This window comes from Parasteatoda tepidariorum, chromosome 5 (genome assembly GCF_043381705.1).
Source record: "Parasteatoda tepidariorum isolate YZ-2023 chromosome 5, CAS_Ptep_4.0, whole genome shotgun sequence".
NCBI classification, from domain to species: domain Eukaryota; kingdom Metazoa; phylum Arthropoda; class Arachnida; order Araneae; family Theridiidae; genus Parasteatoda; species Parasteatoda tepidariorum.
In genome coordinates, this window is record NC_092208.1 from 74,881,990 (window position 1) to 74,909,574 (window position 27,585).

The window sequence follows — 27,585 nt, forward strand, 5'->3', positions numbered from 1 at the left end:
CAATGAAAATCCAACGATATATCGCATACGAAATCATGTGTTTTTATCAGTAAGGGAAAGTGGTAAAAGTCTTCAGTCTCACCAATCCTGCTTTCACGATTCTGAAGTAGAACGCGGCTCATGTTCCCACCATTGTCCGAATCGTAAGTAGGTCTCTCTGTGGCAAACGATGACGATGAAACGCTGACGAGTGGATAGTGTTTAGACGGTAAATGTCTAATTGTTTAGACATCAGACCAGTATTGTTTGAAGAAGCTTTGTTTACGCTTTGTTTTTTTCTTTCCTCCCCATAATGTTTTTAGAATCAAATGACCCACTAACGATTTAAATGTCATTCGAAACTTTTTCCTCAAACGATATGCAGTACAGAATCGATAAGTGTAAGGTTTTTATTAGTTGAAAAGCAGGAAAAAATTAAGTTATTTTTGACTGAATGAACTGTCTATGATTCGAGATGCTTGTATGCTTTTAAGTTTGAACTTAAAATCTTATATAATGTAATTAGAATTCCCTAAATATTTTATTTTTCTTAACGCGTTTTTAGATGGTAAAAACTAGAGTCCGGATTTTGATGACCTAAAAAAAAAAGAAATGCATTTAAAAATAGTAAAGAAAAATGCTCATAAAAACATTTAAAAAAATGCTTTGAAAATAGAAAAATAATAATGATAATTCCCACGAAAAAATTCAACATTTTTCTGTAGCTTCCTGCAACACAGAATTATATTAATGTATGCGCATTAAGGGAAATTAAGATTTAATTTTATTAAACTTTTATGAAGTTCAATGAAAAGGAAATAGAAGTTCATCATTGAGTTGTATACCATTAACCATACAAGATTTAACGCCTTGTCAAGAAATTGGCAAATAGAGTGATTTACTTCGCCTACGCTAAGCAAAAATATATGAAAATGTGTGAAAATCAGTTAAAATGTGCGAAGGTTTTAAATACTTCTAAAAAGTTTAACAAAAAATGGCCTAAAATTTAAATAAAAAAAATCTCAGAAATGTCTTAAGACCCAAACCTTTGTAACAACATAAAGCTACACTTATAGTAACGCTTATAGCAACACCGTAAGTAATTAAAAGGTAAAGGACTGGAGCTTTGAGGTCTTTAATGTTTTGTTTAAAATTTCTTATTTCAAAGCAGTTGCAAGTCTCTTAAATATGGAACGGAGGAACAGTAAAGCACAGCTTACTCATCCTATAATCAGGCCTTGCTTATTTAAATTTGGACCTTTTTCTTTATCTGAAGATCATGTTAGAATCCAAGCATTGTTAAAAAATATTGAAACGTTACAAATTTACTATTATAGTGAATTGAACCATATTAATCATGTGATTTATCATTCATAAACTTTGATTAAATGAAACTATGGTTAATTTTGAAAGGAAACAAAGTTCAATTTAGCATCTTATTAAGATTTCAACGAAATTCAGGGATTGAAGAGTTTATGTATTTTTTTTTCTTCTGGCGTTTTAATTGTAAGCAAAAATATATTTTCGTATTTTTTAATTATTAAAAAAAACCAGTCTCATAATTACTAAAAAATATGTTAGATTATCGGAATTATATTTATACTAAAATATCAGATTTGAAAAAAAAAGTAGTGTGAATTTTTTTTCTTCCTATTCATACTCAAAAATGTATCTATAATTCATTTTGTAAATTAAAGAAATTTCACTGATGAATAACTGTTTCTCTTAGATCTAACTAACTGCAAATTTAAAATATATATATATTGTTTGGAAGTGTTTAAAATATATATATATTGTTTGGAAAATATATATAGTGTTTGCAGTATTTTACCTTCAACTCAGAAAAAGACAATTGCCTTTCATGCTTTATTTCACAGCTATAAATTATTAAAAAGCTAAATATAATAATTTTCAACTGCTTAATAACTGTTTCTCTTAGATCTAAACAACAGCAAATAACTGCAAATTTTTAAAAAATAATTGTTTGTAAGTGAGCCGTGTTTTGAGTATTTTTCCTTTAACGCAGAAAAAAACACTAATGTTTCACACTTTATTTCATAACTACATATTATTAAAAAATTAAATATAATATTTATCCCTTATTTTTGACCTAAATTAGTACAAAATAATTTAAAAAAAGAATCTAAAAAATGTTATAAAATAAAAATTCTGCGTCAAAAGATAAATATCGGAAGAACCAATATAATCTCATTAAAATGATTTTATAATAATAGAAGAAATTATAATTTTACTTAGACTTCTTCCATATTTTGATGAACCGGAATCTCCGAAACTCATAGACAATTTATTCGGTTCCAGTATTGGATAAGAACATGGCTAAACGCAATTATTAACAAATAAACTTCCCAAAACAGTCCCTGTTTATCCCTTAAACTAAAGCAAATTGAATTAAATACTTAAATATTCCCTTTTAAAAATCGACCCAGACATTAATTTCTTTTTTTAATAGCTTCTTCATTATAACACCGTTGGGGAAAGAAAAAAAAACTAAAATCTAATCAATAATAAAAATATTAATCTTGCTTTAACCATCAATATATTAAAAATATAACTACCATATGAAATAACAATATCTTTTAGGACTGTCTTAACTATCACTCGTAATTGTTACTACTTTTAAAGAAAGATTTATCGTTTCTTGAAATGAAAGGCAGAAAAAAAAATGTATTATCCGAGAACATTCAAGTCCGCGCATTGTTAAAAAATAATCCGAATTCGTATTGTTCTTTTAGCAGAATATAATCATGTCAACAGCGACTGGGTACTGAGTTTTTATCTAATCATCCTTACAAACGATTATAATGTATATTTCATTTAATGTTATTATCGTTATTATTACTTTTTGATGAGTGGCAGCGACTGGCACGCGTTCCTCCGAAGAATTGGTGGAAATTGAATTATGGCGGAGATTTCGATTGAGAATTTCTTGTTTGTGTTTTAGTTCACTGTTTTAAGGGTGTGACCTTGCTTTGTGTTTGTGGAACAAGCAAAAAATGGAGTTGTTCTTGCCGTTTAATATAATGTTCGTTTGACTTAGTGGTAAAGTAAGAGATTGTATTATGGGTAGTGAAATATGCGAATTGAATTGATAATTATGTAAATACTAAAAAATGTAAGTTTCCAAGGTTATGGTTTCTTGCATAATATGTATATAGTATTTAAAAGTTTATACGGTATTTATTATATGAATGTATAAAGCATTTTAAAGCTTATATGGTATTTGCTTTTATAAATTTATAAAGTATTTTAAAGCTTCTTGTTAATTGCTTTCATGAAAGCAGTCTACTTTCTAAGACATGAGTAAAATTATTAGCGTTTTCTGCAGATGTTTTAAAGACTTTCGGTAACGGCAAAAAAACTGAGGAAGTTATATTCAGAATTTGCTTTTCCTTGAGGAAAGAAGAAAAATTATTTCATTCTGAATTATTTTGTGTATACTAAAATATGTATTTTTTCAAATAAAAAAGAAAAGGAATTCTCATATTGTGGTAAAGATATTTAAAATAATAGGTAGTTTCATTTTTTTTTGTCGTATACATATTAAATTAGAAGATTTTTTTTTTCAAAAAAAATAAAGAAGTAAGAAATCATACATTTATTATTTTTTCATCCAAAAAAAATTCCAATCAATTTTAATAGAAGTTAGTTTGTCCTATTTTTTATTATTGCTGGTCCATGATAAAGTTTTTTAAAATTCTAATTTTAATTAGCATTAAATTAAAGGAAATTTTATAACGCATCGATTTATCTATATTAAGAATTAAGCATATTATTATTTTTTAACGATTATGAGAATGGCATCAGCCTTAAAATAAAATGGCAACTGAAGTAAAGTGACTACTGATTGAGAGTCTACTTCTACTGGATGTCTGTTGTCGGTAGCTTTACTTTGGATTTGGTCCAGCTCAAATATTTAGTTCCAGTCAAAATATTTAATGGGAACACCATGTGAACTTTATGGGGCTTCACTACATTTTAACACTTCACAGAACGAATGGTTGAGCTGAAAAGATACATTGGTGGATTTAGGAGAGTTCAAAGAACATTTAAGAGCATTTTTTTTAAAAAAACATTCTTTTTAAAACTGTTTCAGAATCTGGAAACATTTCACTAAGATTCCATCATACCGTCCATCTTATTTTGCCGCTAACACTAGTTTGTGTTAACACAAAACGTAAATTTAGAGTTAATTGAAAATGCTTAATTTGAGCAACTATATAATTATATTATCTTCTTTCATCAAAAATAAACAATTCCTTAAACAGAATTTCGATCTTATATTTCGAATAAATTTTTTTCCTTCAAAAATAATCAGTTTCTCAAACAAATTTTCGACCTTATACTTCAAATAAAGACCTTTTCGTCAAAAATAAATTTCTCAAACAGAATTTCAACCTTATATTTCGAGAAAAGACCTTTTCGTCAAAAATAAACATTTTCTCAAACAGAATTTCGACTTTATATTTCGAATAAAGATTTTTTCCTCAAAAATAAACAGTTTTCCAACAGAATTTTGACCTCATATTTCAAATAAAGACCTTTTCATCAAAAATAATCAGTTTCTTCAAACAGAATTTCGGCCTTATATTTTAAATAAAAATTTTTCCGTCAAAAGTAAGCAATTTCTCAAGCAGAATTTCGCCTTTTTTAACACCTTGACGCATATGGGATACCAGTGTCCTTTTTTTTACATATTTTTTTCTAATGATTTAATTATAAGCAAAAATATTTTCTAGTATTTTTAAACTTAAATAAATAATCTAATAGTTGCTAAGAAAATTCTGATAGATTATCGGAATTATATTTGTACAATATAAAACATAAAATAAAAAAAAAAAAGTGGTTTGAAGACATTTTTCCCCCCATTCATGTTCGAAAATTTATCAATTAAAAAGATTTCGTAAATTAAAGAAATTTTGATAACGCATGTCTGTTTTTCTTAGATCTAAATAACTGCAAGTTTGAAAAAAAAATATTGTTCAGAAGTGAGTCGTGTTTGGAAGATTTTGTTGAAAGCAAAAAAAGACACCGTCGTTTCATTCCGAATTTCATAACCATAAATTATTTAAATGCTAAATATAATATTGTTCACTTATTCTGTCATAAATAAATTAAAAATAGTGAAAAAAGTATGAAAAATACGTTTAATAAAAATTCTGCGACAAAGGGTTAAGATATGGATAAATCAGAAGGCAATTAGCTTGAGGACATTTCTTTAAATGAAGTAAAAATGATAAAAGTATAAGGAATTTACAATTCTACCCCACAGGTTCATAGCAATAACAAATATTTTAGACAAAAATCGATAAGAAATGTAAATAGGTAATTGAAATAAATTAGGGGCATAAAAATTAGAAATTTTCAAAGGTAAGCAATTTTTTAAATTATTTTTTAAAAAAAAGGAAGAAAAAAAAAGTTTTCTTTGCTTAAAATAAAATAGACGAAAGCGAAGAGATAATTTACAAGCTCGATGCTCATCATCAGGAAAGATGTAAATTTAATCATTAATTCACGCGAATATGACTAATACAATAATATGACTAACACAATAATACATTAATAAAATCATTTAATTATATTCATTAATTATTCTAAAGCAGTTTTAGACAATTTTATTTTATAACCGCGGCGTGGAACAGCCGACCTCATTCAGAGTTGACGACTATCACTGTACAACCTCGTATCCTTGTAATTTTGTACTCAACCCAGAAGACAAGGGAACTCCAGGATCCAGCACTGAGACAAACTAGCACCTGCGTTACATGGTGAAGAAAACCTCACACGATTACCTCGATGGCAAGGGGATTCTAAGCCATGATCTGTCTGCCACTGAGGATATTTTACATCATCACTGTGGTCGGCGTGAACCAGGAAAAAAATTCACATCAACCAGGTTCATCTCATTGTGAGGCATACGCTCTATAACCTGAGCCACCGCGGCTCAGTTATAAAGAATTATTTTTGTAACCGTAACTGAACAGTCTACCCAATTTCAAGTTTACGACTACCAATGTTCAAATCCGTTGCCTTGTAATTTTGAATCCAATCCAGAAGACAAGGAAACTTCTGGATCAAGTCAAGTATTGGGAGAAATTTGCCTTAGCGGAGGACTTTTCTGATGGAATTAACCCGCATTTGCGTTACATAGGAGAGGAAAAAGTTATAGACGACTGAAATTAGTTTAACTATTAGAAAACAGAATTTAAAAAAAAACAAACAAAGAAAATTGTTAAGTACCGTATTTTTCAAATTCGCACTTCAATTGTTTAACTCAGTTTTAAAATCCCTTCCTATTTCTAAGATATGACGCAAGTTTTGGTTGCTTGCGTATTATTTTATCAAAGTAAATTTTTGTCATTTTTGGCATTTCTTAAAGGTCACGTGCGTTAATACCAAATTAATCACCAACATCTGTCGCACGCGTCATAATTCACCGTCAGCAGCATCACCACGTCACCGCAAAATCCCTCAGTCACTGCCATGTTGCCACTCACAAAAAAAAAAAAAAAAATTATAAGTCATGGCAGCAAAATCGTAACCACATCCGGAAGTCTAGAGATAGATTAAGGGAAAAGCATCCTTTCACTTTCGTTATTCAGGGAGTTTAATCACATTTTATTATTTTTAGTGGAGTAAAATAGGGTGTATTTTGAGATTTAGTCTATAAGAGAAACTAAAAATAACATCTTAAATGTGACATGGGCTCTCACCACGTGGTCCGTTTCGTTTGCAACATTTCCCACCCCCCTGTCCCTTAATTTTTTTTTTTCGTTTCATATCTGGTGACAGATTTTTTACAGTTGGAACATTCTGCCGAAATCTGATTATGCTGCTCATAAAATGGCTATTTTGACTTCCTTGCTTTACGCGTTTTCTTTGGAACGGCGTTATTTATGTAAGTTGGGTAACCATTTTTTTTCCATAGCAATTAACTCACCTCACTAAAACTGTGGATTTTGAGATTTTTTTTCCCAACCTTCTTTGATCTAAGCGAACAGGAAAATAGCATGAAAATTCTACAAATTGCACATTTATATTAAATTTTGATACAAATAAAAGCGTTGGATATTTTTTACATTTGTATTTTATTTTTCTTATCGTTCTTTTTTTCCTTCTTTTTTTTTTTTTAGCTCTTAGTAAATTTTGTCAAACTCTCCTTCGCCACTAATTCACCCTCCCCCAAGATACTACCCATTCAAACTGTATTCTTATTTACAGTGTTTTGCGAATTCAACCTCGTATCTGTTTAAGTAGGCTCTCGCAATCAAAATTTCGACCACTTTTCGTCAAGTAAGAGGAAACAAATCTCTATTTTAAACAAATCTCTGACCTAACCATTTCTAATGATAATGCAAGTTTCAATTGTCTCCTGACCGCTTATCACGCCATTTTATAGCAAGATATAATTTATTTTTAATCAAAATTCCGACCACTTATGAGTAGGTAGAGAGCTCAAATTTCAACTGAAGCTCTGCCTTTAATGCCAATGCAAACAACAATTATTTTCTAAATGATGCAAATAAAATGTATTGCAATATCAAAATTTTGACAACTTTCCGACAAACACCAACTAACAAACACGTACCACCAATTAATAAACAAAAGTAATGAAATAAAAAATGAAGAACTAAGCTTTTAAAGTAAAATATAATGGAGATAAGAGTTTGGTTTTAACCAAACCTAAACAAATAAATAAATAAAGAAAGAAATGTAGTATTATCTAGCATTATTTTGTATATCTCTACTTTATCTATTAATTTTTACTTTAATATATATTAAATTCCTCCAACATTATTGTGTACTTCTCTATTTTATTATTATAGATTTAAGCAAGATTTATTAAATATTTCTCAAACATTGCACGCATCCCTCTATTTCATATATACATTTTTGCAAAAATTTATTATATATTTTTTAGCACTATTATACCTACCTCTACATTAAATTTTTATAAGAATTCATTAAGTGTGAATTGGTTTTAAATATGTCAGTTTCCGAAAACATCTCCCGATGGAGTTGAGAAGAGTAAATGGGCTAAATAGAAGAGAAACGAAAGTAATGGGTTTTCTCGCAGATACGGATGACAATTCTGCATCAGATGCAAGAATAAAGATGAAAAAAGGATATATTGATCAAAAGCATATAAATGAGCAACATATGTTTATCGCGATAATGCGAAAGTGACATAGATGTCATTTTTCACTGTGGACTAATAGATCGCTCGCTCTAGACACAAAAAAGAAAAAAAATAAGAAGGGAAAAAAATCATCTCAGACGACTTGAGCCTTATCTAAAATTCTACAGTTAAATTTTCATAATTGAATTATTTAAATATCGTTTAAGATTTGCAAGTTTGAAAAATAATACAGTTCTAAGGCAAACGATTTTTTCAGCAGAGATTTTTAGAATCGTTTGCTAAAATAAAATTTCAAATTTGAATTTAAATTAGAATATCAGCCGAGAAAATTTTTGGATATTAAATTTTTATAGTTATTAGTAACAACTATGTTTATCATAGTATTAGTAATTTGTGACTTTTTTACAGCTGTGTAAGTTTTATTAATTTAACAAAAACTATTATTCTTTTGAATTTGGAAGTAAATACTTTAATTTTCTGACTAAACGATTTTATGTAAATTTCGCATTTTCAGAATTTCTCTATCGTTATCAAGGTTTAATTTTGAAAAAACAAAAACTATTACTCTTAAGAAGCATTTGGAGGGATATTAAGTTTTTCATCACAATTTCCTATTTTTTTTAATAATATCAATTAATTAAAGTATGTAAAAAATGCAATATTATTTTTGTGATTAGTACGGCAGCATTATAATAGAAGAATATTAGTGAAGATTGCTAATATATATATATTTTTTATGCCTCTCGCTAAATATCAATGATTCAAATTGTGCTGAAAATGCAATAAGTCTTACTTTTGTGCTTAATAAAGCAGTAGTGCAATGAAAGATAAAAGAATATTTGTCAAGAGAAGTGCAATTTTTTGCGGCTGCCTCTTGAAATATTTCCAATCATATATAATATAATAATTCAAATTTTACTTAAAATCTAATAAGACATGTAATAAGATAATATAATATAAATGCAAGATTAGTGCTGTTTATGGTAGTATTATGAGTGAAGAATATTAGTGACGATTGCTAATATTTTTTGTGTGCATGCCTCTCACTAAATATTAATTATTCAAATTGTGCTAACAAAGCAACACCACTAACTTTTGTGCCTAATAAAGCAGTGGTGCCATAAAAGATAAAAGAATATTTGTCAAGATGAGTGCTGTTTTTTGTGTCTTCCTTTCAAATTATATCAATACTTCAAACTTTGCTAAAAATTCAATGAGACTTATTACGGTAGTATTATAACGAAAGAATAGTGCTGAAGATTATTGGTATTTTTTAGGGTTGCCTTTCGAACTAGTTCAAATTGTGCTAAAAATGCAAGGAGACTTTTGTGCAGTATTGCAATGGAAGATTAAAGAATATTTGTCATAATATCTAATATTTTGTGGAGCTCTTACTCGTACTTTATTAGACTACCTCAAATCGGACTACAAAAACCATAAGTTTTCTGTTCAAAGTACAACAATGTTGCAACGGCAAACATTCTCAAAATGGCTGATATTTTATGATTATTACAATTGCGTAATTTATGCTAAAAATGCAATAAGACTTTGGTAGTCAGTATGACAGCATTGCCATGGTAGCTTCACGTGCATGTTCGAACACGTACGGGATAGTTATTACCGACACAAAATACAGAGTACTAACTGTAGACAAAAATTTCCTTTTTTAAATAAAACTTAAGGTTTTATAAGGCGATAATCCACAAGAAGCAGCAACAAGATCATTCATATCCATCTCTTGACATTTCCGTTTGAACTCGGGTAGAGAGATGCGCCGCAGCGGAAATCAAGAAAAAGGGAGGGGGGATCTTACCTTTCCCGAAAACGGAAAAAGGAAACAACCCATTTACAGGAAGGAGTAAAAAGTAATAATAACATCAAATAATAAAAAAAAAAGTTATATCTTCGTGTTTTTTTCCGACCGCTAACTCGTGCAGGCCACGCGACGTAGCAGACGATCGAGCAGCTGCCTGTGTAAGGGGCCACGCGAACGGATTCATCCGGCGGATGGGGCACCCCCTTGTCCCCGGGGTCGAAGATTTATCAAGGGGGGGAAGGGGTATAATATCATATGGAGACTCGTCTTGGTGAAACTAATTGACACACGCATGAGTAAATATGAAGTGGAGTGATCAACGGTTAATGAGAATAGCATGTGTTGAATGTGAAGTGATATTGGATAATCACCGTTCAGTTGTCACTCACCTGCAATGTTTTTGACAGAAAAAAATAATTATAGTCCCAATCTGTTCATTATTTCCCCATACAGTACCCATACAAGACTATATGTAGTTTATGTAGCATTGGAAGCAATGCCCCAAAATAGGTTGTTTTAAGTGTGCTTTTTAAATAAATAAATAAATAAAAAAAAGGAAACATTTTAATGAATATCATCATGTGTCATTATGCTTAGATGAGGAAATCAACTAGCTACATACATCTAAACCATATTGCTAGTTATGTGAAAGTTACTTTTGATTTGAAGAAGCTAAATTAATTAAAGTAGCTAAACCGTATTGTAAATCTACATACACGCATAATATTTAAGAAATTATTTATATATTTTAAAAAAAATCATGATTAATACCAACTGTGATTTAAGAAAACTTGTAAGAAAATAACAGTCATTAATAACAGTTCCGATTGAAAAGAAATAAGCAAGAATTTTAACAATAATATATAAGAAACTACTTTTTCTTTTTTTTTTAAAAAAAAAGTCATTAATAGGAATTCTAACTGAAACGAAATAAGAAATAATATTACCATAATATTTAAGAATTTATTACGTATTGATTTACTATAACATTCAATATAAAAATAATAGTCATCATAACAATTCTCATATAAAAGAATCAAGCTAAGTTTAATTCATTAGGGATATAGGGATTCTAGATTCATACTTTGAATCTAAAGAGATTGTGGGTCAAAAGTAACATTTTCCCATCTGATTTCAATATTAAAACTTTTTTTTTTATGAACTCACTCTTGATTATTTTCACATTTTGAATATTTTAGATATTTTTAATTTAATTTTATCTACTTAATTAATTATTATCAAAATATTACTTAATATAACCATACAATAAATTAGCTTATATTTCATTTTTAAAGAATATTAAAATTCAGTAATTTCTTGTAAATTGTTCCTTTATTTTTCTATCCTAAATTCCAATTATCTTTTGATTGAATGCAATATTCAAATTGTTCTTAAATTCTTTTTAAAATCATCATCAAATTTTCAATTTCAGACTTTAATGTTTCGAATGAAATCAGACTCATATTAACACTAGATTGCCTGAGGAAGTCATTTTGACTGCTCTTAATTTCAATTAGAAAACCAATGACGTATATAATGACACAATTTCTTAGAATTTTGTGACTTTTTGTACAACATATAATTTTTTTTATCGTTAATATTAACTAATAACTTGTTATATAACTGTAAATAATGTAAAAATATTAAAAATTAATTTTAAACAAATTTCTTTACTCATTCACAATCCAGTCATTTTGACTGCAATGTAGGTATAAATACTAATTTTCAGTCTTTCTAGTGTTAATAACGCTTTAGGATGCCAAATTATCTCACGCCATTAGGTGGTTGTAAATTCTGCCTAAATAACATTATTCTTCCAGAAAATAAAAACTAAGACTTCTCCTTTATCAGACCACAGATTTTAAGGAGAGAAAAAAAATTCTTTTGTGTTCGAATTGCTCATCCCACATTGTATGAACTGATTTACAACGTCCAAAAACCAGACGAATGTCACATTCCAACACGAAGAAGGCATCGGCATCACCCAAAGACATTATTATCTATTTATTGGATACTACTGTCGGAAACATACCATCCAAAATGCAACTGGGCTGCTGTCCGCATGGCAACAGAAGATGTGGCAGGGGGGCAGGACGAGAGGTTATACCTGAAGAATGGAACAGCTGTTTCATACCATCGAACATCTGCTGCCATCCTTTTAGCAGAGAGATCTCATCATACCCTACATTGCGAAAACCTATCTTGATGGACATTATACTATAGGACAGTGGTGAAAAAGAACCAGGTCAAGTTGCTGTTATCGTTTTCCCCCCACTCTTTTTTTAATGTTTCTAAGTTAAGAATAGTTAAATGAAGAACCACATGAATACATTAATCTAGCTTAGATAATTAATAAACAAATACAGAAAAATTAACACCGAGTTTCCAAGAATGGGAAATATAATTTAAATGTGTATAAAAACTAAACCCTTCAGCGGAGATACTTTTCAGACATGCAATGGTGAAATTTGATGCAATTTAAGGGGCAAAAAATTTTAAGCTCAACAGTATTATCATTATTTTTTTAAAAAATAGTATGTAACTTCCTTACCTCTGTTTTTTCACACCAGTCCCACAGAATATTTTTTCGAACGAAGAAAATCAGTAAATAATGAGAAGAATGTTTGGAATGTCGATTAATATTGATTTCAAATCGAATTATTTAGCTGCTTCTTTTTATTCTAAGATAAACAGTGCAAGTATGAGATTATTTGAAGAAACATTTTGCTACTCAATTGAAATTTACGCTTGCCCCTTTGTTGTTTTAAATTTATCTACATTAATAATAAAAAAAAGAGTTCGGGCGTATTTCTTGCCCAGAATCATTTGTGCTAGGGTCCTAAAATTTAGACAGTGGGTGCAAGGAATAATTTTAGCCCCTAGGTTTTCAGAAGTTTTCAATTATTTCGTTTGGGAGGGATGTGTGAGAAACACGTTTTTCTCATAGCCTTAACTTTACGCATTACTAAAATAAGTTTTTGCCTTTTTTAATGAATTAAAAGTTAATATAAGAGATATTTGCTAGCTTACAACTCTATTTGATCAAACGGGAATTAAACTAAGAATGGATATTGAACTACTACGTAATAAATTTTGCTTTTCATCAATTTACAGATGTATCTACCTCGAAACAGTGATGTAAACTATTTTTTACTTATGTTGTATTTTAGATACATATAAATATTTAAAAAAAATAATAAATTTTACCTATTGTCGATTTGCAGGCCGACATACACAACAAATATTCACAAAATCTGTCATTTCGATAACAAAAATAAGTAGCTTAACAGGTGCAAAAAATCAACTTTTACGTCGGAAAATACTGCTAACATTTAATTTACAGTAAACATTCCTTATAACGAAAATTTCTAACAGTAGAGGAAATTATTGTTAAACCGAGTTTAACGTTATGCATATTTTATAAGTTGTATACATGTGATGTTATACACACATTTTAGGATAAGATTAAGATTTTTTTTAAAAAAATTCTGGACTACCATTCTGATTCAAAATACGCATCCTGCTTTTGTCAAAGAATTGTACACTGAATTATGCAGCTCTGTACTTTATGAAAGGCAGAAATGTCTATATAATAGTAGGAATGTTTCGTTTGAACAAATTTTCAAAATCGCAATAAATTTTCGCAAGAAGAAAATGAAAGAAAGTGCAATACCTTTTGATGTTATTGATAAAACTGAATACTGATGTTAATAGTAAGTTGTCGAGAACGGAAATAGAGGGGGGGGGGTATGGAATAAAATTAAGTATTACCGAAAAAAATTAAAAATAATAACAAACATTTCATTTAATGCTTGAAATTATTTTTTCATTTAATTATAATTTTTTCTTAAAAATTATTCATGCAATTTGTATATTTTTGAAACGTTCTCAAACGACAACGTGTAAAAATATGACGATTTTTCATTAAACTCAAAATATGTAGGAAAAAAATCATTATTCATTTCCCCTACTTCTCAATTGAGCTGTGCATATAGAGCTTTAATAAAATTCATCTGAAGCACTTTAATTTTCTACTAGCAGTCATTTAAAAAAACAAAAAAATATGTAAAAATAAATGAAAAAAGTAACCAATATAAACAAAAATCATGAAATATTCAGGAATTAAAGTATTAGAATTAAAATCCTCTGAAGTTGATTTTAATTTTTTGAATAGGAGATCGATAAAAACCTATTTCCGGGAATTATTTGAAACTTTTCAAAAATCTCTTTTATTACCGTTGGAGCCTGAAGTTAAATTTTCCTTAAATGAATTATTTTCACTTCTCATATTTTATTAATAAAGAATATTTTAGAATTAATACACAAATTTTGATTTCGAATTTTTATTTATTTATTTTTTTTATTTTTTATTTTTTTATACAGAGCTTCAAAATTTCAATTTAATTTCTAAGGATGATTATTTGGTAATTTAAGGGTTTTAAAAAATTTCATAGCTAATTCAGCTTTATAGCTATTCTAATAATTTTCTTACATTAAATAATATAAAAAAAATGTTCATATGATAATATTTTTATGAAAAAATTCTTTCTAAATATTTGTTCTGGTACTTGAATTCAGGTAAAAATATTTTTAAATACTTTTCCCTTAAAACATTAAAAAGAAGCTTAACATATAACCCTTTCTGAAAAAAAAAAAAAAAAAACATTATTAATAATTTTAATATAATATTTAGGATTAGCTCACATGAACAGAATTTTTTCCAATCAAATGTTTGAGTTTTCCGTAATAGAGGGCAGCACTACAGCTAGTTTTTTTTCTCAATATTACAAGTAACATGGTTTAATCTGCTCTAAAGTTTAATTATGTTTCTTTTTTTTTCATTGCAAGAATAATTTTATAGTCAGTCTTTACAAGTTTAACTAATAAAATTTGGGTTAGAAAATATAATCTCTTTCTTCACAAAATGTTTGGAACTAGAAACATTGGAATATTTCACGAGATTAGTTTCATATAAAAATCAAAATATTTATTTCTGCTGAAATATTTTAATCAGTAAATGGAAACGGTGTTATGTATATTTTAATAAAGAAAAATATAAGCGATATGTTTTTCTTCCGTAAGCACACGAGAATTATATTATTTCTAGTAGTTAAAATTAAAACTTTTTAACAATGTAATATAGATGGCAGCACTGCAGTAAAAGTTTGATAAAAATAGTAGAAACTGCTACAACGTAATAATTTATCTAATTTTTGTTAATTAAATTGTCAAATTTTATTATCCATTTAGTTTTTACTATGTTTAAAAATATAAATGTTATATCATAGAGCTATTACTAGTTGTGAACTTTCTTTTTTTGAAAGGGTCCGAATAAAAATTTTTATGACTAAACGCAAAATGCGAATTTCTGCAAAAGATGATTCAGTACTTTGACGAGTGAATTGGTTTTGAAACTTGAAGAAATAAATATTTGTAATTAAAAGAAAGATTAAAGTGACTAATTTCATTAAAGAGAATAAATATCACTATTAAACGATAACAGCAATATGATTTTATGACAACTGAAGAAAATTTATAATTGAAGTTGAAAACTTATTGTTTGAAAAGCATACTTTAATTTAAATTAATATGAATTAGATATTCTTTTTATTAATTCACTAAGTGACTGGGGAAAATTGTTGAAGATTTTAGCAAAAATAATACGAAAAAATTTAATAACAGAACTAAAACTCATAAGACAAATGTACACTTCTATAATTTTAAAGTAAGATTTAAAATTTACTTTAAATGTTATTGAAGTAGATTTTTGCCTATAGTAGTTTAAGACAATATATAATATAATTGGCTTGAAGTTAATGGACTTAAAATTTTTTATATTAATTATATAGATTTAAAAAAAAAATGGTATAGAGAAAGCTGGTTTTCAAAAGCTACATAAGAGAAAAAAAAAAACCTAACTTAAATCTATTTCGCAGTAAAAAATTTCAAATTTGACTAGTATATGAAGAACCAATATAGAAAATAAAATTAATCTATGAAAGTCTTTTTTTACAGTTTTTGTTTATCCTTTATTTTAATTATCCTTTATTTTTATCCTTATGTTTATCCTTTATTTTAATTAATTATTAAAGATGAAATTAAAATATTGATATAAATGTTACATAAAGTGAAATATTACAAAACCTATAATGTGATTTTAAAGTTATAACATTATTAAATAAATGAAAATTATTATTTTTATATAAAACAATTACCCTTGAGTTTAAATATGAAATAGAAATGAAAAGTTACGCCAGGAGATGGCAGCAGCAGCAACCTTACTTTTAAAATAGTTCAGCAAAATTATTTTAAAAAAATTATGTTGATTTATAGATTTTTCTTATAGTTATCATAAAGTGAGATATATTTGAGGTTGTTTAAAAGTATTTATATAAATTTAAAACAATATTTTTATTTTTTAAAATTAGAGTAAAGAATTTAAATTTTCAAATAAATAAAAAAAAAGGAACAAGTATTTTACTAAGAGATGGCAGCACAAAGACAATCCAAAGTATTTGTTTTGAAATTAAAAGATTTTTGTGAAAATTAATTTTACAAGCAAAATTTTCAAAAAAATTTTAAATCATGTTATTTTTTTAAATTTTCAATTATTGAATATGTGTGCGATTTTGTCGATAACTCTGCTGCAGTTGTGCAAAAAAGTAAATCATGTCAGCAGTGGAACTTAAAGTGAAAAGTAGAGAAAAAAATTGAAAAATTTCGTATAGCTGTGCTGATAGAACAAGATCTAAATTATTATCAACTATATTTTCCGTCTTACAAAAAATATTAAATATGAATGGCTAAGATTACTGATACTTTTGTCAGACCCTCTGGGGCTCGGGGCAAGCACAGAAATTGGGGCTCCCTTAATCCCTGGAAATCTGATACACTTTTTAAAATGAAATAAAATATTTTTTTTAAACCAAAAAATGTATAAAAATAGTATTTTTTTCAGAAATTGAAATTTTATAAATAAACAAGTCTGATTACCCTCTTTTTTAATCTACACATTATTCTTTTAGATGCTTGTTTCTATCCTTTTAAAAATGGAAGAAAATGAACATTTTTCTAATCAAATTTAGAAAAGTGTATGTAAAACAAAAAATTAAAGTAAATTTTTTTAATAATTTTCTTTATTCTTGTTTTTATATTTTGGGAACCCCTTATACTCGATGTCGGGGGATTGCCTCGTTTGTCCCAAAATTATTTGTTATTAATATTATATTATTACTGTGTTAATTGATGCACTCACCGATTCTAAACCATCTGTTATTATATTATTAATTTATTATTATATTTCCTCTGACTTTGTCCTTTTTTAGATGCAAAATAATTTAATACCTTTTGCTTGTTAAGTTATCTTAATTTTGAAATTTGATAAAAATTTGAAATGGAAATTTTTAAATAATATTTTTTTGGTTTCTACTGTCTTAAAACACAGAAAAGTCATTCTCAACAGAACTGATCGCAAGGCGGGAAAAAGAGTTATCTTATCTCTTATAAATTTGCTTGAAGTTAAACAGCTTCAAGTTCAATATGCTTAAATGTCGGTGCTAGGGACCTGACATGGTATCCTGTCCGATTTAGGCTTCATTGGAATTTTATTACTCCACCCATTTTTTTCTCACTTTACAAAAAATTTCAATCAATCTATGATGATACTAATATAATATTTTTTCGTAAATACCTAAAGGGGCCTTCAAAAATATTATACACACTAGATCTGATTTTTTTTCCGACTACTGATTTTAATGAACGCAATGCATAATAAATCGATTCAATTTCACTATCATACGCAATTAGGAAGCTCATATAAAACGTGATAATGATTAAATATTGATAGTGACAAGACAAATAGAGGAGTGCAGTTAAGAAAAAGAGAGTACTGACCACTGCAACGAAGTCATCGAATGTGATGGCGTAGGTCTTGTTTTCTCTGGCCTTGGAAGCCAGGACTTCCCTCTTCGATGGCTCAATGCATTCTTGGAAGTCTGGACTCTCCAGAGCCACAAGAAAATCATCCCACGGAATTTCACCAAAACCTTCGTTGTCAAACTGGAAGAAAAAAAATCATTAACTGTACCTTAGATTATAAAACTTTTACAGCTTTTCAACATTTGAGATAGAACCAGGGGGCACGCACCGTAAGATGCTTTTGTCAAAAAATCACCAACAACGTGTTGTACATGTTGGTAGACAATCATCACAGAAATGAAAAAGACATTCGTAATTCGTATCGCAGAAATTAAAAAGATAGCTTCGATTTTTAAGGGATTCGATTTCGATTCCTTCTAACTAGAGCCCCTGAATTAGACAGGCCGACTTATCATTTATTGTTGGAGCAAAGAGCTAACATAAGCACAGCGAATAAATATTTTCAAGTGGTAGTTTATTAATTGTAATTCTTGGTTTAATAAGTTCGATTTAGTAGATTTTAATCCACCACTATTTCTAAACAATGCGTAGGCTTATATAATTCACCACTTTATAGTACTTATTACATGCTTTACATTTTTAAAAGCTTGCAAATATTGTCAACTATTTGCAAAATTTACTTTGTAGTTATTTACAGTTTTTTAAATTATTTTGGCGTGTCCGGCGCAGTTGGTATCTCTGTAATAACATAACTAATACTAACATAATGTTAACTTGCGAACTTGTTTGCTCCAATATTGCTTGATAGGTCAGCTCTGATAGTATAGGAGCCTTACTTCTAACTGCATCCGATTGCCCTACGTGTGCCAGCTAATGCTTAAAAATAACATGTAAGTAGAACTGATTGTGTAAGTATTTGCGATCGCGTGCAGTGAGAAAGCCTGGCAATTAGACAACCATAATTTTTAAACTAAAATCACTACTTCTTTCTTTTTTATTTTTATTTATTAAAACAACCAATTGGGTACTTGCACTTCAAGAAGAAGATTACAGATACTCACACATGTGACCTATGACATAAGCGCCAGCTGATTGCTTATAAGCAAAATGGCGTGTTGAGGTTGAGCAAAGTTTCTCCATATAAGTCAGAATGTTAGCAGAGATGCCAACTTGCTCCGGACAGCAAATATACATTTTAAAGTGGTGGTTTATCAATTGTGATTCTTGGTTTAATAAATTCAATTTAGTAGATTTTCATCCACCACTATTTCTAAATAATTCGTGGGCTTATATAATTCATCACTTTATAGTACTTACGTCATGCTATACCTTTTAAAAAGCAAGCAANTTCAAAATTACAAGGCTACGGCGTTGAGCATTTGTAGTCGTTAACCCAAAAATTGGGTCGACTGTTCAACGGCGGTCATAAAATAAAATAAAAAAAAATTTGTAGATATTTACCGTTTTTTAAAAATTATTTTGTTGTGTCCGGAGCAGTTGGCATCTCTGTGTTAGTTAATGTGAAGTCAATTAAATACGCCGTCGTATCGTACATCGAATTTGTTGAAATATAAATCTTTTTCATCTAGGTCTTTTACTTAACTTTGATTTAATATTTGTTTATGTATTTTATTGTTACCGTGAAATAATTTTGTTTCGTGGCAACTTCGGTGCATAATTATTTGTCTATGTTCTACATGGCTTAGTGCCTGTCTTTGTGCTAAGTACAAAAAAATATATGGTGAAAGTATTGAAATCTCTCGCAAAGAATTATAGAATGTGTCACTAAAGAAGATTGATACTTTACGTGTTCGGCTTACTCGAAATAAAATGGAACAAACGGTTGCTACTGTAAACAAATGCCACGTTTCAAGAACCAATCAAATCGAGATACCCACACTACGTCACTTACACGTATCCCATTGTTGTAAAATCACTATATTCTTTCTAACATTTTGTAATAACGAATCCTCCACAATCATTTACAGTTGGCGTTCTTCTTAATCAATCTGTAACCTGCCCATGTTGTAAATTCGAAGGTGGGCTTAAACAGAATAACTATAATATTCAATAGATATGAAGAGCTTGCTCACAGATTTGTTAAAGTCAACGAAACGTAAAGATACGCAGGGTCAGAAAAAAAAATCGATTAAATCTTGTATTAATCTGGGAAGCGTACGGAATTTAAAGTAAATGTGCGAAATCTCTCTAGCATTTCTACAGTTTTTTGAAACCACGTGTTTATTTTGGGTAAAGTCTCGCTTTTAAGACGCGTTACTATGAAACTAAATATTTCGAAATCAAAAGGAAATCGAAATAATAAAAAAAAGATTATACTGAAAAGCAAAATTAATAGAGAATTGTGTTAATTCTTTGAGGAGAGACGGAAAAAAAAGGCCAATATTATATACGCCAAAGGCAATTTATTTTGACGACTGTCGCTAATTGAAGTAAAATAATAAGTTATCAACTAAAAAGCAAAATCATTGGAGAAATGGTGCTAATTGGTGTCAGAAAGCGTAAAAATGGTCAAACTGTTATTGGCGTCAATGAGGCTTAGTTAATTTCGGTAATTTGTGCTAACTGCAATAAAAAAAATTAAAAGAAATAGGTTATAATCTAAAAAGCAAAATTAATGGAGTTTCGATTAATGGATGTAACCTACTTATTCGTTAGGGGGAACCGTAGAAAGTCATCATATTATTAATGAGAGCCGCGGTGCCTCGCAATGAGGTGAAGCAGGTTCAAATCCCGGCGATGGCTTTTGGAGAAGAATTCTGCACCCGGCTCACATCGACCACAGTGCTGACGTAAAATATCCTCAATGGGATACAGATCATGGGTTAGAGTCCCCTTGCCATCAGTCTAACTGTGAGAGGTTTTCGTGGTTTTCCTCTTCATGTAACGCAAATGAGTGTTATTTCCATCAAAAAGTTCTCCAAAAAGATAAGTTTATCCCAATACTTGATCCAAGAGTTCCCTTATCTTCCGGATTGGGTTCAAAATTACAAGACTACGGAGTTGAGAATTGGTAGCCCTAAACTCAAAAAATTGGGTCGGCTATTCAACAACGGTTATGAAATATAATATACTATAATTGACACCTAAACGTAGATATATTCTTAGGCAATAAGTACTACTGGCACTACGGTAATTGGGACAGTTTTAATAAGTACCATTATATATGCTCTATGTATTTGAACAGTAAATTTGGTGCCTATTAAAGCTGAATTAATAATTTGCATTTTCATGACAGATACCGAGAAAATAAGTTTTTAAAAGCCTTTAGAAGATGTAAGTACAGGAGAAAGTAGCTTGTTTAACGTGGTAAATTTTAAATATCATGATTTGCATCGAGCAATAGCATATGTCAGATAATACTTAATACAATTAATCATTACTAGGGGGCTCCGCCCCCTGCTCGCCAACCCCCAGAACTGCTTCGCAGTTCCTCTTATAAAAACATTTTAACAAATTTAAATTTTAAAATAAAAATGCCAGATATTGAGATCAATTACTTAATGAAATTTATACACTTCTCTGCCCCCTTCACAATTTGATTATCTTTTCTTCATGTAGCTGAGAAATTTGGAGCTGTAGCAGAGAATATATCTCAATAAGAAATGCTTTCCCGTTTAGAATTCCGCCATTCATTTCTCTGACGTCTGCCAGAGATATTTCGACGCCTGATAGCAGGCATTTTATTTAGGCAGCAGGCACTAAATAAATAAAAATAGAACTAAATAACTAAGATATCGTTTTAAATCTCAAATCAAAATAATTGTTTGTAGAAAGTTTGTTTTGGTTTGAATATTCGCACGTTTGTTTTGGTTTGAATATTCGCACGATGCCATTGCCATTCTATTGTAACGAAACAAAAAATTTATCATGAAACTAAAAATTTATCAAAGGAACTAAAGATATTGAATTCTTTTTTTAAGAAATTCAGTTCCGTTTTTTTTTATCCACTCTTATTTTTGTTTATCAATCTATTAATTCAGAAATGCTTTAAATCAAACGATGCTTACGGAAACAATGCTTATGCGAACCACCCGAAAAATGATTTGCTGAATTCTCATTGGTTGAAACTAAATTATTAATTTTATTAATTAATTAAAGGAAATTTTCATAATTTAAGACCTTATTGCACATCTACATAACAATACCTTTAAAACGACACCTTATTTGTTTAATTCTGTTGCGTAGTTTGGGAGTTTTTAGCNATAAAAGAATATGTAGATAAAAAAAGTGTCGATATATGCCTTCATTTTTCTTAATAGTTAAAGTTAAAACTGAACTTTTTAAAATAAAGTATTTATCGTGTCATTTTCACCAACTAGCAAAACATTTTTATAAGTTTAAAATGGTATTTTTTTAATATAATAACCAAGAAAGTTTTTTTTGAACTATGTTTATGAACGGAAATAATGTGTTAATTACGTAAAGTTTGAAGGCTAATAACCAGAAAAAGTCTAACTTATTTTTACAAGAGAAAGATGCAAAGTTATCATATCTTTGCTTGCGATCTCCGAGATCTGTAGACACAGTGACGTCATGAGGAGGGAAATCGTAGCTTCAGCTCTAAGAGCGGAGTGAACTAGCCCTTGTATTCTCTTTAGCCCTGACAGAAACTATATGATGCTAATAATTCAAATTATTAAGGTGTGTAGAAAAATGTACAAAGATAACGATGGAATCACGAAATTAATATTAATAATTTGCTTGAGAATTATTAACTTGATCGAAACTTGTGGGAAAAAATACCATACGGGCAGCTCTACAGGCAGCAGGAATGAGAGCTGAAATTTGACATGTTGAGAGGGCCAGGTTTATTTATAAACATAGCCTAGAGATTTTTAACGTTAAATTTTATTTAGCTGTATAAAAATTATACGACATTAACAATTAAAATGATTAAAGTATTTAGAAAATATACAGAGATTACGATGGAATTTAAAAAAAATTGACATTCGATAATTTGTTCGAAAATTATCAATTTTCTCGAAACTTGTTGGAAAAAATACCATACGGGCAGCTCTACAGGCAGCAGGAATGAGAGTTGAAATTTGGCATGCTGAGAGGGCCACGCTAATTTATGAAATTAACCTAGAGTTTTTTTCTTCAAAGTTCTGATTTACGTGAAAGTTCTTGAAATTTTAAGAGCATTTGTTTTGCGCATTTTTTTCTCACTCTTTTTGCTTTACGTTACAATTTTGCTTTTATTGTTCAAAATTCATAAGACTTAGAAACTTGAAATTATGAAGGTGAGCAGAAAAAGTGTACAAGGAGTTTGATGGAATAAGAAAAAAAATTAAGATTGCATTGTTACTTTGAGAATTATTATCTGTTAAACTTATAGTAAAAAAAGAAAAAAATCATTTTAGTCGAGCTACTCTCCGTTGAAATGCAACTACAGAGATGAAATTTATTGGCTGAATTTGTCATTGCATTATAGTGTATTATAATTTTAATAAGACCATTTTAACTTTAAATATAGACTATTTATCCATTGTTGTAGACATTTCCCCCCTCCCCCTTCCTCATTAGACCTTTATATCGTTATTTTATAAACTTGAGCTCGAGTAGGTGTCAATCAAGAGTATAAGAGAGTGAGAGAGAGAAAAAGAGTTTGTGAGAGAGAGAGTGAGTGAGTGATTGATAGAAGAGCGAGATAGCGTGTTGTCAGATATAAATCTCAACATTTTTAGTGACATTTTGAAAAATAAAAAAAAAAATAAAAAAATTTATTACGAGCGATACGAACCATTCTCGACTTTAGTTATTTAAATTTCGTCAATGAGCAAAATTACTTCTCATTTGTTTCTTCTTACTGAGCCACACATTCTGTGTTCCTTAGGCTTAACTTTTTTTCTTTCAATTTCAGATTATTTTTCAAATCCAGGTAATTGTCGTTATAATTAACAAAAGGATCTTACCTAAAAGCTGAAATATTTTTTTTAAACCAAAAAGTTTCGCTCTTTAGTAGAAAATATTGACGTTTAAAAAGAAATTAACAGTAATGAATAAGAATCAGTTACGGGGGTTGGCGTGCAAAGCCTCTTAGTACTTTTAAATTTCGTTTTCTTCTTTTTTTTATGACTTTTAACTAAGCCATTTTTTTCTAATTTTTCATTTTACAATAATGCCAAAGATTACAGAATATGGGGCAGTACAGTCTATTCTGTTTCTTGAGTCGTTTAATTTTATGTTCAGTGCAACTTAAGATTCAGATAAGTAACAGCGAGCATTCGAATTTTCAACGAACATTATCGTGGGTTAAATGGAAGGGAAGTCATAATAATAACCCACTGCAGAGAGCCTGACAATGTGACGCTTAACCCATGATCTATATACCACAAAATTTATGTTAACGCTCTAGTCAGAAGAGGCTATAGCTACAATGGTCTAGGTAAAGAATTAGCGTCATAAGCTATTTCTCTTAAAACATATCAGTTGGTTCATAAAGTTATAGATGAAAGCGGTCAGTAATCTAAGAATTTGTACCGGGTTCTCGAAGTAAAATATGTTGATATGTACCCTCGTTTTATTTAATTTCATCCCCGCTGTGTTGAACAACCGATTTAATCAATATTTAACTCGGTAGCTTTGTAATTAAAAACGTGACTCGGAAGACAAGTGGACATCTGGATCAAGCATTGGGATAAACTTGACTTTGTTGAGGTTTTATTGATGAAAACTTCACTGAGAAAAAAAAGATGGCCAAAACTACCGAAATGTGTTTAAATTTATCGGGTTTTTGGCTCTATGGAAATACTAATAGGTCGGTAATTTTTACCTAAGAGTGCTTTGGTGATAAATGTGGTAAAATTAAATATAAAATATGGTTTTATATTGTGTGATAAAATTCAGTAAATCTGGTAAAATTTGATGATTTGTCGTAGTACCGTAGAGCATGGCATGAATCAAAGTCACTCAAACAGAATATTAAGAACTATCCTAAATAGAGAATATTTCGCTTAAATTCGTAATTTAATGTTTCGGTTGTTTGTTTCAATTTAATCCAACTTCAGAAACTATGGCCCAATCAACAATTATGTGTTATTTTCATTAAAAACGGTTAGTGGCACGATGTACAAGCTTGCTTGAGCTAAAAGCTCATTTTAAGAAATTTAATTACTCAATAATTTCAAAAAATATATTATTTGCATTTTTAATAATTTATTATTTATAATATTATCAGCATTATTATAATTGTTAGGCCTAAAATTAATTAAAATCAATTTTTTTATAAGATACTAAGCCTATCATTATATTACTATTATCTATAACTTACTATTATAATAATTATTATTATCACTATTATTATTATTATTAAGCAAAAAATCCCTTTTCATAAGCTATTTAAGCCAATTATTATATCGTTATATATATGCTATTTCTATTATATGCCTAAAAATTTATTAAAATAATTTTTTATAAGCTGCTATTATTATCATTGTTATTATTATTATCACTAGGCCTAAAAACTAACTAAAGTCACTTTATTAAAGCTACTAAGCCTATTATTATCTATTAGCTACTATTATCTTTATTATTCTTATCATAATTATTATTATTATTAGGCTTTAAAATTAACTAAAACCACTTTTTTAATAAGCTAAGTCCCTATACGCTCTTAAATTGAACATTTCACTATACATGTTCGTCCTTTCTTTTTTTTAATTTTAAATGTTAGATGAAATGCTTTTTTTTATATATTTTTTTCCTTGTAGTGATTTCAATCATCTATCCAAAGGAATTCAAGGAGCAATTTGATTTATATCGTTGAATTTCTTACAGCACGAAAGAGAGAAAATTAATTAAAGCAGTCTAAGTAATAAGACTTGTTAGGCAAATCATAAGGCTGACAAGGAAACGATATGATGTTTTTTTTTCTTCCTTAGTTGGATAAAAATTAAGAAGAAAAAAATAAAGCAATAAAAAAAACCGACGATACTCGAAATTAAGTATTTAATTAAAAATATTAGATAGAGTTGCATGTAATTTTAGACAGTATTCAAAGACGTAATCAGTCTTGTTATAAAAGAAATATCAAAATTAAGTTTTCGCGTTACTTTGACATAAAACAAAATAGAAGGTTGTTTTTAATGAGAAGAAAAATTTCGCATTTCTTTACATATGTTACACTGAGAGGTTTTTTTTCTTTCTAAATTAACGAATAAAAACATCGTAAATATTTTTTTTTAATGGTGATTATTAAAACTGCTCCAATACTAAGCAGTTTTAATGCCAATACTTTGGAAATAAGTGTTTTACGGCCCCTCGAAAGGGATATGTACTGGAGAAAATTACTTGATAGTGGTAAATTTTGACTATCACGAGTTGGTCCGCGAGCATTAGCATCAAAAAAGAATTTCGCTTACTTTAATAACGTAAAGCCACCGTAAAGGGTAACAAATAACAATAAAAAAAAATTATATTACTTTCGCTATATTAATTAAAAAAAGCTTAGTAGAAGAACCAGGTAAGGGGCATTTTCAGAGCGAAAAAAAAAGTCCTATCCGAAGTATTTTATTACAAGACGGGACTATTAATTCGTTGCCTTATTTTATTTACCACTTCCTAATTTGGAATAAGAAACATACAAGCATACTAAAAACTAATGTGGATTAGTTATATTAAGATTAAAGTGAAGTCAAAAACAGTTCTGTTTCATTAAACATACCTACATTAATATAGCAACTTTATGTTATTTTCTCTGATTCATTAACTCCTCTTAAAAAGACACTTACCTAGTTCTTCCATCAGTCTTTATGTCTCTCAGTTTATAATATTTCTCAGTTTATAATATTCTCGTAATATTTCTCAGCACTGAATTATAGATTATTTACCTTTTTTTATTCACCTCGTGCGAAGAACGGGTATTCAGCTAGTTAATAAACATTATAATGTTAGTTAAACTAATTATATACACTATTTGGCTAACACCCAGCTTTACGAAACCGAGGCATCTATTAAGAGGACACTATACAACGGGAAAAATTTGTAATGGCAAATTCTGTTTCACCACCATTGCCATCTCAAAATTTGAAGTTTTCAAAATATCAAAATGCAAACAAATTATGACAAACTTATTTTCCCAATGCCATAATTTGTTTGAAATTTTAAATTTTTAAATTATTTTTTCTGCTTTTCAAACTTTTTGGTTCACTCTAGATTTACCCGAAGTGATTTTTTTTCTATACTTAATGTAAGTGAAAGAAGATATGGTATAGCGCCTTCATGATGCTCTTCTTTTGAATCGATGACAGCCCGCAAACATTTGGTGAGTCTTTCCACCAATTTTTGGTCAAACTGTGCTCTAATGGTAAGACACGGCTCAAGGAGGGTCACCAAAGTGAAGCATCACTAGTAGACGTCAGCGAGAGTGTGGATGACCACTTTGATCAGCACGTGAAAGGACCGAGATAGCGAGGTATCGGTCCTGCATCGTCGGGCTACCAAAGTGGAGAGAACCATCCCTTCAGCTGAGAATCGAAATTGTGACCATCATCCTCATCGGATCATCCTCAGAGATATTTATTTCCTAGACAGTCATCACTAGCCTATTGTCAGCCTTACTGCGACGTAAGTAAAGTCCTACTACTAATGCCACCAGTTTTCGGCAGGTGGCTATAGGAATTGACCTTTAGCCGACCAGTTGGAGTAAATGCTGGTATTAAAGATGGTCGATTTGGTGATTTGACTGGCTATTTATTCTACGTTATAAGTCACCTCAAAGGTATTCAACAGA

The 27,585-nt window shown here is 29.2% G+C and overlaps 1 protein-coding gene across 1 annotated transcript in view; it reads right to left on the reverse strand.

The window, feature by feature from the left end:
• LOC107438948 (rhomboid-related protein 2) overlaps positions 1–27,585 on the reverse strand; it is a 303,078-nt gene that overhangs the window by 79,255 nt on the left and 196,238 nt on the right. The window contains exon 5 of the mRNA XM_043042883.2: positions 17,847–18,011. Within this exon, the coding sequence (XP_042898817.1) occupies positions 17,847–18,011 (165 nt within the window). The remainder of the gene's footprint in view (positions 1–17,846; positions 18,012–27,585) is intronic.